Here is a 13,064-nt window from a genome sequence, read left to right as displayed (position 1 = left end):
CAGATCCTCCTTCAGGAGACACCCCAAACCCCTGCAGCTGACCCAGGCAGTCCCTGCCCTTCTCTGGGGCCTGGAGGGTCCTCCAATGAGTCCATTGCCCAAGGACAGGTGATGCCCAAGGAGGGGTAGGAGTCTGGGCCGAGGAGAGGGCCCCTGGGAGCCGGGTGCACAGGCTCTGGGAAGTGAGGACATGCAGGCCAAAGAGGAAGGAACCAAGCAGAGTCCTTGGGGAGGAGTGGAGGACTGGGGTCTGCCCCTGTCCAGGTCTAGAGGGACTACCCCTGGGGCAAGTGTTGGGCAGATCAGTTAACCCTTGCAGGGCCAGACATGGGGAAGCTGAGTGGCCAGGAGGGCAGGTAGACTCAACGTCCCCCATGTGGTGTCCCCCACTGTCAGCCAGCCTGGAACCATGTGGCTTTGGTCCCACTGTCCTTTCCCCATAACTAAACAGCACTGATCCTCAGGTAACTCCTCCTGAAGAACACCCCTGCAGGGCAGCCTGGCTGGGAGGTGGCCTCAGCCTGCACAGCGGTGCGGGGCATTGCCCTGGCCCTACAAGGATGGCACACCAAACCCACTTGGCCTGGCATCTCATTCTGGGTCTGTGTTATGCCCAGCTGAGGCTGCCAAGGCTGGACGGCATCACTGCTCTAAGACAGTGGTCTCTTGGGACATCTGCTCTGGCTCCTGAGACCTGGGGGTCTGGGGAAGTGAGCCTGGCAGGCAGTCCAGACCTGTTGGCTCTGGGATCCCCACAGCCTGCGATGGCAAGGGAGGCCTGGGAGGTGTCAAGTCGGACAGGCAGAAGCCAGCACAGCCTAGGACAGGTCACCCTTCTCCAAGGCAGGTAGGGCCCCCTAGAAGGCCAGCCCTCATCAGCCCTGGAGCAGGTGGCTCTCCCTGCAAACCCCAGCTTGTTACCAGAGCCAGATCTGGTGGAGAATCCGGGCTCTCATAGAGGCAGGCCCCTCCAACTCAGCTTCCCTCCTGTGGACCCCTCTGGGCCCGCCCAGAGGCACCACAGAGCAGACCCTCAGTTGAGCAGCCTGGTTGAGGGCTCCTGGGTGCTGCAGAGGATGCCCTTCCTTGGAGAGTCCCCCAGTTCAGGGGCCTCCTACCAGCCCCAGGGCCATGGAGAAAGCAGCTCTGGCAGGAGTCCAGCAGAGCTGGGGGTGCGTGCTTGTTGGAGGGTGGGGAGGGGGTAAAAAAAACAGCCAACACGAGCTGAGCTCAACACGAAGGGTCACTTGTCAGCAAAGCACCTCACAGCACCTGCTGTGCACATTGCCGACAGTGCTCCCAGCAGGAGTGGCTCGCTCCACAGACGTCTAGACACACAGCTACCCCACCCCATAGCAAAAACAGCACCAGCGACTGGGCACTGCCCAGCTGAAGGAAGAGGTGGGGATGGGAACGGGGACACTGGGTTGCAGCCCCTGGCCCCAAGTGACCCTAAAAGCAGCACACAGTGCAGCTCAGGCAGGGTACCTCACTGTTGAGCATCCTGGCCACGGGCCACCCTGATAGCCCTTCATCAGTGTGGCAAGGAACCACTGGCACCTGCAGGAGCCCCACATCTCTGTGCTTTGGTTGCAGGAGTACCCTCCCACCTGGTGGCACCAGAGGGGCAGCTGGTGCTCCCGGGGTGTGGGGGGGAATAGCAGCAACAAGTCATGAACCCACCCCCAAGTCCCAAGCCCAGAAGCCCTGTGTCCCTCATGGACTGCCGCTTGGGGGTCCAGAACTTCAGTGGACAGGATGCTGCCAGGGGAGCCTCAGTGCTTGGGGTGGAAAGTGCCCAGCAGTGTGGCAGAGTGCGGCCAGCAGCTGTTGGGAGAAAGGGAAAGTGTGAGTTGGTGGAGGCCAGAGGTTCGGGCTCCCCTGGACTGCCTCCCACCGACTTCCTCCACTTTCTGGTGCCTTTGGCCAGGTCATATGCAGGGCTGGGACAGTCACCCATGGTATTCTAAGTCTTTCTCTGAGCAACCATCAAGGGTCTTTCGGCTGCTGGAGAGGGCTGAAGGCAGTGGGGTGGAGGCCTGGGCCCACCTGGTCACAGCAGGACGAGGCTGGGGCTGCGCAGCTGCTTGTACACCTGCAGGAGCCTCTGTGCTGTGGCGCAGGAGCTGGCTTCATCCTCCGTGCACAGACGGTCACGCAGGGCCTGCACCTCCCGCAGCAGTGCCTAGGAGCAAGCAGCATGGCTCAGGCCCTCTGCCTCTCCCTGGGACCCCTCCCTGGGAGGTGGTGGGTGGTCCAAGAACACAGCACAGCCAGACAGGCGTGGCTAGGGGAACAGGTGGAGCGAGGCAGGCAGGAGAGAGGCGTGACCCCACCACGCTGCCCTGCCCAGGGCCAAGCCTACACTTGAGGATGAGGCCAGCCCCACCAGGCTGGGCACCTGCTGAGCATCTGTCTGCACAGGGGCCTTGCTAGGGTCACTCTTTGATGCCCAGGTTGGTGGGACAGCCCTGCACAGGTGCTCACCTCATGGTTAGCATGGATCTGGCGAAGATACTGCATGCGGAGGTCGGGTGGGCTGGAGCTCTGGGCAGCCTGCTCCCTGACCATTGCCTGGGGGAGACAGTGGGAGTGGGGATGTGGCAGGTGGTGCTCACTGTCTGTCCTGAGGAAGATGTCTGCACTAGCAGGCCCTCGTGACCATCAGAGAAGGGTGAGCCCTCCTCTGGCTGCCCCCAGGCCCTCCAGCAGTTTCCTGCTCTGTTGACTCTGACCACCTGTGTGGTCTCTTCCCCGACTCTTTTGTTTCCCACCTGCCTTTTGCCGGGACTCTCCTCTCAGAGCAGCGGCACGTGGGCCCCACCTGGTGATCAGTTACTGACAATAAATTTCTACTTGGTCCTTTCTCTCCACTCATCCCTAAAGAGCTTTGCTGTGCTCAGACCCAAGGTCCCTCTCCGCCGGCTCTGTCCTTGAACCAGACAGACTGTGTGGAGCCTGCCTCTGCTGCACCTCAGCCAGGGCCCAACTTGACCCAGCTGCCCTTTCACTCAGCAGGCTGAGGGGCTGGTCGCCAACCCCCGCTTTCTGAAGGAGCCCAGCTTGCTACAGGCCTGAGTGACCTAGACAGCGAGGCCCCTGCTGCCCCTCCAGGGGTGAGTGAGGCCCAGGGTAGAGCCTCCACCCGAGAGCACCCCCGGCAGTGCTGGCCTGCAGTGGGAGCTGTCCCTCAGGGCAGAGTCCTGAGAGCTCTGACCTCTGGATGTGGAGCTTGGCACACTGCCACCACAACGCTGAAGTCCCACCCAGGGAAAGCACGTGGCTCCCCAGATTCACACGTGGAAGTCCTGACCCCAGTGCCTCTGAATGTGCGTTTTGAGATGGGGACCTTTCACATGACCAAGACAAACTCATCAGGGTGGCTCTGACCCCACATGACTGTCCTTGATGGGGAAGTTTGGATGTGGTGACAACGTTCTTAGGGGCCAGATAAACACTGGGAAGTGCCTTCTCTGACGGTGGCAGCACTGCCTGGAGGCCACTCTTCCTGGTCATGGTGTCAGGACTGACTCCGGCACTGAAGCAGAAGCTGTGCTTGCACCATGGCCTGCTGCATGGGGTGGGCTTTGGGGTCATGGCACAGCACTGGCCACTGGAGCCACATGCTGAGATCACCAGGGCTGACCTTCGGAGCTCTGATGGCAGCTAATGCCTCCTGCCTGGCTCATAGTGCATCTTGGCACACTGTGGGTCCCAGCTGCCATCAGGTAGCAGTCGGGGTGACAGGTTCCCGAGAGGCCCACAGAGGCCAGAGTTGAGAACCCACTTCAGGACGGGCTTACTGAGGACACTGCAGTCTCTGCTGCAAGGACCAAGGCTGAACAGAGCTGGGACAGGTGGACAGGGGCCACAGGCTCTGGACTGAGGCCACCCTGCTCTGGGCACTGGTTAGACTCAATGGGAACATGGGAGCCTCTCAGACCTGGAAGCTGTTGGCGTGAGCAGCCTGGGCACAGCACCAGAGCATGTGCTTCTGCCCAGCAAACCCTTAAGGCTGCTCGCTCTCCCTGGCACGGGCAGATGCCTTATTCTGGGACCCATGCCCAGTGTGTGCCAGTCCACACAGCCCTACTTGAGCAGGGGAAGACAGGAAGCCTCAGGATGCCCTAGCAGCCATGCACGCATGGTGCAGGTGGGCTTTGGATTTGGGGTGACATGGGGCTGATGGCACAGCACAGTGGCCTGTCTGCGAGGAAGCGCTCACTCACGGGTCTCTACAGCACGGCGTCTGCCAGCAGAGGCAGTGGTGGTCACAGACCCCATGGCCTGCAGCTGTGTGGCACCTCAGCCAGTCTCCACAGCCCACCTGCAGCCCTCAGAGCCTCCCTCCCCAGCCCACACCAACCACTGTACCTGCATGCGCCCAACAATGGCGTGATGTGCTCTGCACATGTCTGCCAGGGAGGAGCTCTCCACTTGGATCTCCACAGCCTGGATGGGCCCTGCTGGACACAGGTCAGTCACAGCCACCTGCAACACAGACAGGTCTTGCTGGCAGCTCCTGTGCTGCCCTGGAGGGCTCAGGCTAACAAAGTCTCCCAAGCTGCCAGTAAGGGAGGTCCTGGGTGGTCCCAACTCCCTGCCTGGGCACCACTCTACACCCTGAAGGTGGGTAGGGGTAGGGTCAGAAGGGCCCTGGCCTGGGGACAGCCAACAACTGATAGCAAGATACTTGGTTGTCTGAGAAGAACACGTCCAGGAAGACCCTCAGGATCCAGACTGTGGAAACCACTTCACTGTGGAGCTGTGCCCAGGCCCTGTACATCTGGGCAATGCCCATGCTCTTGGAAGTCCACTGTAGAGCAGGCCACACTCCCACACCCACACTGGGTGCCACAGCCCACCTCTGACAGCAGGTCAGGTGTGGAGTCTTTGCCACCACCAAGTGCCCTTCAGGAACCGGCTCTCCAGACACAGATGTGGGGCAAGACCTGGAGCCTGGGTCACTGCAGGGTCCTCCACAGGGCTGTGAGCACCCCTCCACAGGACAGAGCTATTGCCTGACCCCAGCCTCAGGTTGCAGGGATGCTCTGACCTAGATGCCGGTCCAGCCTTGGCCTGAAGGGGCTGAGCAGTGGGCAGCAAGGAGGCAATGTCTGGGGGAATGGATCGATTTGATTCTAAGGGCACCCCAAACTACTCAGCAACAGCGTCTGACAGTGGCAAGTAGCACCAGAGGATCTGCTGGAAGCGAGTCCAGCAAGTGGGGGAGCAGGGTGTGAGAGAGAAGCGCTGGGCGTCCTCTCGTGGTCTGGGGCTCAGCTTCTCCTAGGGGAATCAGGAGTCTGATCCACTGGTCCAGGGAGCCCCTTCTCAGAGTCGCTGGCAGTCAGGCCGATTCCCCACGGGCAGGTGAACTGACCCCCTGCTTGCCTCACGGATGATGAGGTGGATGTCAGTGCCATTGGGGGCCACCCCCTGGACAGAAGACAGTCCCCGGGCCTTCACGATGTCCACAGCAGCATTCTCGGCAAGCAGCCACTGCAAGGTGGCACTGCAAAGGGGGACACCTGGGGGGCAGAAGCACCATCAGGAGCTCAGGTGGGCCCTGCTAACACCTGGGTGGCTTCCTGCGATGTCCCCTTCTCAGTGCCATCTAAGTGTCCCAGTTTTCTGCAGCTCACCCCAAGCAGAGAGCCAGGATAGCTCTCCAAGAAGCAGCTTTCCAAGGGGTGGTGGCAAAGTGGTGCAGCTGACTGAGTCACAACTCCACCGTGGAGGAAGCCTGCCAGTGCCCGGGTGTGGCCCTGAGAGCAGGCATCTCTGCTGCAGGGATGCATCCAGTGAGGGTGGCTGCCACTCCCTCCCTGTGCAGGCCAGCCCCAGAGGCTGCCAGACACCCTCCAGCAGCACAGCGGCAGCAGTGACACAGGGCACCATCCTGACAGAAGATCCAGCACCACACAGTGAAGGGTTCACACACCCGGTGGCAATGCAAGGCAGACGCAGGGCCCAGACAGTCCTGCCAAGCTGGGCCATGGGCTTGGGGGCTGGGCCGGCTGGTCCCTGGGTGCTTGCCATGCAAAATTTCCCTGGTGATGCCTCCGACTCTCTGTTCAGGCTGGGCTTCCACATGCAGGGTTCAAGAAGCCCAATTTAACAGAGAAATGCGGCGGCAGCGCAGGCGCAACAGGCCAGCTATGGGGTGCAGCTTGGGGGGGACGGGGAGAGGCCCCGAGGCCAAGGTGAAGCCAGTTGGTGCCACCAACCTGAGTGGGCATCCTCCAGGGAAGTCCTGAGCAGCTCAGCCGACACCCTGATGGAGGCCACCGATGGGGGCAAGTACTTGGCCCGCAGGGAGGCAGGGCCAGTCGGCTCACTGCTAGGCCCACAGCAGGCTTCCAGGAAAGTGTCCACAGGGTTGCGGGCCGGGCTGAGCAGGCAGGGCGCCTGTGTGTGGGGTGAGGCCAGGCCAGGAAAGCGCAGGCACCGCAGCATGTCCACTGTAAGCCTGCTCAGAGGCAGGCAGATGCCCTCCTGCTCAGGAAGGAGGTCGAGGGCATGCTCCTCCAGAAAGGGGTCCTCCAGGGGGTCTGAGGGGGCCAAGGCCCCGCCCACCACCTCCCTGAGGCTGTAGAAGAGTGCGCAGGACACGGTCACAGGTAGGTCAAGCACACCGCTCTCAGTAGGGCCCAGGGGCAGTGTCACCTCCCGCTGACTGCCAGGGCCAAGCCTGTCTACAGGGATGGTGTAGGTGACAGCTGAGCCAGCTGCGTCCAGGTCAAGGGCAGAGGAACTGGTGAGCACCTGAATGCACAAGGTCCAGCCCCGGTCCAGGCTGAAGTCACCGCTGTTCTGTAGCAGGCAGGTGGCTGTCAGCACATCCTGCAGGGGCAGGTGGCTCCAGGAGGTGGTGGTGGTACATGAGATAGGCCGGGGGCCCTCCCGGCTGGACAGTAGGGCACAGCTCACGTTCATGGCCTCATTGAGGCTCGTCAGGGCCTTGTTCCGTTGATCAACTGCCTTCTTCAGAAAGGACACTCTGCAAAGGGCAGATGTGGTGCTCAGGGAAGAGAGGAGACCAGAGGGAGCCAAGCCTCTGGACTTCCGAGGGGGAGGGACCAGAACCTGCTTCCACAGCTGGCAGAGCGAGGGTGTGAGCCAAGCCTAAGGAGTGAGGCCTGGAGAGCATCTCGCCTCGCCCCGCCCACACCAAGACCCCTTGGAAGCTGTCCCCCTCTCCTCTCGGCCACAGGAGGCAAGGCACATGATGGAGCAGGTCAGGGGCTGGGCAGTGCTCTGTGGGGCTGGGCCAGCCCCTGGTTCGAAGAAATTTCCACCTACATCAGACACTCAGGGTCATGACTACAGATGGGGTTTACCTGGCACTGTCCTCAGCTGCCCCAGATGTTCCTAATCAACCTGTCTCCTTTCCAGGGCTCCACAGTGACAGGGGCAGGGAGGAATGGAGGGCACAGGGACCTGGAGCCTATGGAATATGCTCTAGGACCAGAGGAGCCAGGGGAAGACAAGAGCAGACTGATGGACCTGGAGTGTACTCTCCTACATCCCCTGGGCCGGCAGTGATGGTGGCCTTTGCTAAGACAGGAAGGCAGAGTCCTCTGAGAAGGGGAGTCTGTGGGCTAAGGCAGTGGTGGGGTCTCCTGTGCCCCCTAGCGGGGAAAAGGAGCGGGGCCCTACCTGAGAAGAAGGGTCTCGTGTGAACCTCTAGGTCTCTCTTCTGGGATCCACAGTGGTCCTCACAGACCACAGCCAGTCAAGGACATTCTGCTCAGGATGCAACGCCAGCTCTACTGAGCGGAGATCACTGCTCACCTCTCAGACACATCGCCGATGCCGGAGAGCAGTTCCTTGATTTTCCGGTCTGCACTTGCTGAAGTCATTCTGGTGGGACCAGGACTCTTGGGGCTCAGGCTGCAGCTCATCAGGCGCCCTTTGGCAGACAGAGCCAGGAGCTCAGTCTCACCTGACAATGGACACAAATAGGGCTGCTTGGTGGTTGGCAGCTGCGAGGACATTCAGAAGTGTTTGTCCCAGGTGCCAAGACAAGCACTGGCAGAGCGCCAAGGCACTGTCCCAAGGAGGGAGACGCTGCCCATGGGTCTTTGACACATTTGACAGGCCTCCCTGAGATGGGCTATCAGCCCAACACAGAGGTGGCACCGTGGCAGCATCTGGTTCTGTTAGACGTGAATAGAAAAAAAAGAGGGCTACAGGAGGACGCTGTGTTCAGCCATGTCTGCTGGGCACAGTCTGCCCTCAACAGGCCACAAAGACCAAGGCTGTTCTGAGCTTCTCAAATACAAGTGCTCCATGGAGGCCAGGTCCCCCTCCTCTCCATCCTCATGGGGCTTCCAGACAGCCAGGGCCACCACAGGAGACAAAGGCTGCCTCTGCTGAGGCTGGTCTGCCCCAACACAGCTCTGGCCAACACTGGGCACACACAGCTAAAACACTCCCTAGCTCAAGAGCCCTGCCTTCACTGGAGCAGCCCATAAGCACATGCAGGCTTAAAAGTGTGTCCCTGCCCTCAGAAGACGCATGCAGGCATGACCTGCTCTGAGACCCGCCACAGGTGCTCTTGCACTGCCACATGCTCTGAGCAGCCACTCTAGTGAAGGATGATAGTTCACCCAGGCAGAGCAGTGGCCTGCTCAAGTCCTGGAAGGAGACACACATGCTGCTCCTTGGCCCTGTGCCAGCAGGCTGTGGCCGATGAGAAAACAGAAGAGGACCGGCCAACCCGTAGGGAGTGCCAAGAGGGAGCCCCTGACAGCTTTGGCTCTCATACCTGCAGGTGCCCTGGGTGACACAGAGACAGTGAGGACACTGCTGACACTCAAGCTGGTTGGGCACAGTGTGGGCGGCAGGCTTCCAGGGGCTCTGCTGGGTTGCTGAGGGTCCAAGGGGACGCTTTCTTGAGCCAAATCCACCACGCGGAGGTCCGAGGGGGTACTGTGGTATATGCGGCCACCCCCACCACAGGCAGCACAGAGCACTGGCCCCGGGAGGAAGTACTCTTGAAGCTCTGGCACCAGATTCCCTGACTTGTCAAAGCTGGCCTTAATGGCCAGCGTCCTGCCATGGTGACCAAGGGCTACGAGGCAGTCAGAGTGGACCTCCATACTGGACAGCTCACTCTCCACAGCCTCCTCAGTCTGTGGCTCTGTCTTCAAGGCCCCAATGAAGATAACAGGCTCCTCCAGGTGATGGAGGATCCTGACAAGGGCCTTGGGGTCACCAGGGGCTGACCTAGAGGTGACCAAGGCCCTCAGGGCCACACAGCAGAGCTGGCCATCAGGAAGACCACAGAGGATCACAGGCGACTCCAAGAGGGTGGCATCAGCTCCAAAGAGTAGCCCGAAGAGGGCCTCCTCTAGTGTGAAGCCCCCACAGGCCTGGGGGTGACCATGTGGTGCTCTGGAGCCTGGCAGTGACATACAGCACAGCACTGGCAGGAAGTGGGGGGCTGTGGGCTTTCCTGGGATATCAATTTCGGGGGTATAGGTGGACAACTCCACCTCACCGATCTGGCCCCCTGGCTGGGGGTCTTCCCCTAAACAGGGGTGCTCAAACAGCTGCATCTTCCACTGGGTGGGGCCCTGTGCCAGGGCAACAAGCATGTCGTCCAGCACAGTGAACGCACAGAGTGTGGCATCGGGGAGGACGCAGGCATCCGGGTCCACGGGCATCACAGGGTAAGGGAGTTCATCCTCTTCACTGTCCTTGTTGGCCTGGCTCACAGACCTTCCGGGAACAATGGGACCAGTCAGGATGGACGGGGCAGACTGTTCACAAAAACCCGCCTGGGAACAGGCTGGGCAGGGGTCTTCACAGGGAGGGCTGAAGGGTCTCCACAGTGACTGTCAGCCCTTCAACAGGCCATTGGCCACACAACCTCCCAACTCCCACGGACGGCTCAGGACACGTTTGACAGTTCAGATGGCTGCACAAGCTGCCTTTCACCTCACACAGCAGCAGCCAGCACACCTGCTTCTAAGGGTCCCGGCCAGAGCCACCAGACCAACAGCAGGCCTGCTGGCCGGCTGCGGAGGTGCCTCCTGGACCCACTAGCTAAGGACTCCCTGCCAGCAGGAGCTCCTGGAGAACACGGCAGCACAGGTCCTAGGTGTGAGGGGCTGCAAGTGGCAAAAACCCGCCGAGGTTTCAGCCCTCCGTCTCCAGCGCAGCGATGGTGGGCCATCCCTCTGGACCCATCCAGGAGTAAAGTCGGTGCAGATCACAGGGGGATGTGTGAACAAGTAGATGCCGTGCAGGCCACGGTGGCCCCACGGCGGACAGGGACGCACGGGGCCACGCCCACCCCTCACCTGCTGGGGGTGTCCAGCGACAGGCAGTAGATGCCCCTCCGGGCGCATAGGACGTACAGCGCCCTGCGAGGGGCCAGCAGCTGCAGGTGCCACACCTGGTCCGGGAACCGGTACACCGCCTGGACGCCAGGGGAGTGTGGTCAGGCCAGGCGCACGCCTGGCGGGGTCTCGCTGCTGAGCGGACCCGAGCCCCGCCCGCCGCCCGCCCGCCCGCGGCCCGGCGCTCACGGTCAGCAGCCCGCCCTCCTGGTCGTACACGTAGACGAACTCGCTCCCGGTGGACAGGAAGACGTCAGCCTCGTGGCACAGCACGCGGGGTTTTCCCGCCGCTAGGCCGCCCAGCGGGCAGTTGAAGCCCGCCAGGTAGTGGACGCGGGGCGTACCGCCAGCCATTGTTCGAGCGGGCGGGCGGCCAGCGCGGAGCCCGGCGGGGGCGGAGCCGCCTGGGGGCGCTTTACGGCCGCCCACGGCGTGGCGCGGCCTCCGCCGTAAAGCGGCATTGCGGGGGTGGGGCCGGCCCGGAGGCGGGCCTGCTGCGGGGGCGGGGCCGGGCTGCGCGCTGCGGGGAGCTCCTGGAGAGCTGGGGCCCTTCTGATGCGCCGCGCCGCGGAGGAGTGGCCGCTGCCCGCTCTCCCGCGCGCAGTGTCAACGGGCTTTGGAATCTCTAGGACTTGGGAGGCAACGAGGAGTCCAGCAGGCGAGAGGGTGGGGTCAGCGCCACCTCTCGCCACGACCCCGGCGCCCTCTGTCGGGCTGGGTCTCTTCCCTCTGCTCATAGAGCAGCACCACGCAGGACCCCGTTCTCAGGACTCTAGGGGCTTTGAGCCAGACAAGCGCAACGCTTGAACACGTGGGGACGTAGGTAAGCCAAAGGGATTTCTGAGTTAGGGTCAGAGCACCGCAAAGGAAATGACCAGCTGAGATTGGGGGAGGAAGCAAGGGGGAGGCCAGGGGGATCTTCACTTTCCCTCTGGCAGTTCTCTCCACTTGCTCCAGAAGCTGCAACCAGGGGCCAAGAGAGCAGCTCTACACGAATCCCCCAAGTGAAAGACCAGGATCCTCCACCTTCCATAAAGCCCACCGGAAGCCAGGCAGAGACTGGGCTTCCCCCTACTCAGGAGGCTGAGGCAGGATCACTTGAACCCAGGAGTTTGGGGGCCAGACTTAGCAGCCCAGCAAGACCATAGCTCTTATTAAATAATAATAGTAGTAGTAGTTATTATTTCATCAGAAAAGTCTCAAGGCCAGACACTCGGAAGTCAAGGAGCCATCTGGGGCACAGCAGGCCTGACATGTAAAAGGTCCAGCTGGAGAATGTCCAGAATGTGTGCCAGGCTGGAACATGACCCAGTCCCGGTGTACCTGCCAACATGACCAGTGGCCAGTCCAGACCCCCCAATGAGTAGGGGGTGGGCTAGCTCTGAGTGTATCTGTGCCGGGTGCTAGCCAGGCGAGGGTTCTCAGCTCACTCTGCACTCCTGGGCTGGTCTGATGGCGTTTTGCCTGGAAATGCTTCCCTTGTTGAGGGAAAGGATGGGGGTAGGGTAGAGTGAGAGCACTCCTCAGCAGCCTGTCACTCTGAATTTCCCCCAGAGCACACAAGTATCCCTTGGGGGTCTTCTGATCACCAATTCTAACCTTCCAAGCCTGACCCTGGTTCTTGTCAGTCACCAGCTCACACACGCCTCAGGATAACCAGATGGCTTCCAAAATAGGAGAAAACATGCCGATAGAGAAGGTGACCATGTGGGGAGGAATTGGATATGGGAGGGGGGCGAGCCAGCAAGCCTCATGGTATGTCACTCCTCTGGCTTGGGGGCTGGCCAGCTCTTGGCTCCCTCCAGTCTAAACAAAGAGTAGACCTGAGCACTGGGTGCCTGGGTGAGAAAGGAATGAGGGAAGGGCCCAAGACCATGCCCTAGCCGGGGCTCTGCCAGGGGAGTGGAAAGTACACACACCCCTTACTGCAGAGCCTGTCACTGGAGGTCAGTGACTCTGCCAAACTGGGGTATTGTGGCCTCACAAAGGACAAGCACAGTGGAGCTCAAGAATTACAGGGGCAGATGTGGGAAGAGAAACCATGGTGTGTGGAAGCTGCAGATTATGGCAGAGGTGCAAAAACCTGCAGGGTGGGGACCGGGACTTTGGGTGCCAGAGTCCCCATTTCTACTTCCAAGCAGTTCAATCTCACTTCTTTAGGTCATAGGGAGGAAGGCACCTCCCAGAGCCTCCTGGCCTGCAGCACCTGGAGGACAAAGGCATCTGGACTTCCAGTCCCTCTTACTCGGGCTTTCATAGGCCCTGTGTGAAGGCCAGCTGCTGGGTCTTACTGAAGAGCCCAAGCCCTACTGAGGGCTGAGCATGGCCGCTCCAGCAACACCAGGGAGCTGTGGATGATGAGCACTCAGCACCACTCAGCTGCTCAAAGGCAGCTGGGTCACCTACCGGGAGGAGCCCTTTCAGACACAGCTACTTTTTTAAAAATATTTTTTAATGTCGATGGACCTTTATTTTATTCATATTTTTATGTGGTGCTGAGAATCAAACCCAGTGCCTCACACATGTGAGGCAAGCACTCTACCACTGAGCCACAACCCCAACCCCTACAGCTGCTGTTTTTCAGTGGCTTCCCAGGGTGCAGATGAGTCCCTGCCTTGAGGACTGAGTGGTGCTGAGCTGTGGAAGCAGACTGACACCAAAGTCAGAGGAGCAAGCCAGACCTCTCTGGCTGTCCCTGGGAGACAGCAGTAA

At 60.8% G+C, this 13,064-nt stretch overlaps 1 protein-coding gene across 1 annotated transcript; it reads right to left on the bottom strand.

The window, feature by feature from the left end:
- Positions 1–1,475: 1,475 nt before the first annotated feature.
- Positions 1,476–10,719, bottom strand: Faap100 (FA core complex associated protein 100). The gene is made up of 10 exons (XM_077110599.1): positions 10,542–10,719; positions 10,314–10,432; positions 8,774–9,729; positions 7,798–7,948; positions 6,231–7,003; positions 5,395–5,531; positions 4,375–4,491; positions 2,488–2,574; positions 2,050–2,185; positions 1,476–1,827 (listed from the first exon to the last, which is right to left on the bottom strand). Exons 1-9 carry the CDS (start codon positions 10,704–10,706, stop codon positions 2,054–2,056), a joined length of 2,637 nt encoding a protein of 878 aa, XP_076966714.1. The 5' UTR covers positions 10,707–10,719; the 3' UTR covers positions 1,476–1,827; positions 2,050–2,053.
- Between the last annotated feature and the right edge of the window lie 2,345 nt (positions 10,720–13,064).

This window comes from Callospermophilus lateralis, chromosome 11, assembly GCF_048772815.1.
Source record: "Callospermophilus lateralis isolate mCalLat2 chromosome 11, mCalLat2.hap1, whole genome shotgun sequence".
NCBI classification, from domain to species: domain Eukaryota; kingdom Metazoa; phylum Chordata; class Mammalia; order Rodentia; family Sciuridae; genus Callospermophilus; species Callospermophilus lateralis.
The sequence above is the reverse complement of the archived record's forward strand: the minus strand, read 5'-3'. Positions and strand labels throughout refer to the sequence as shown.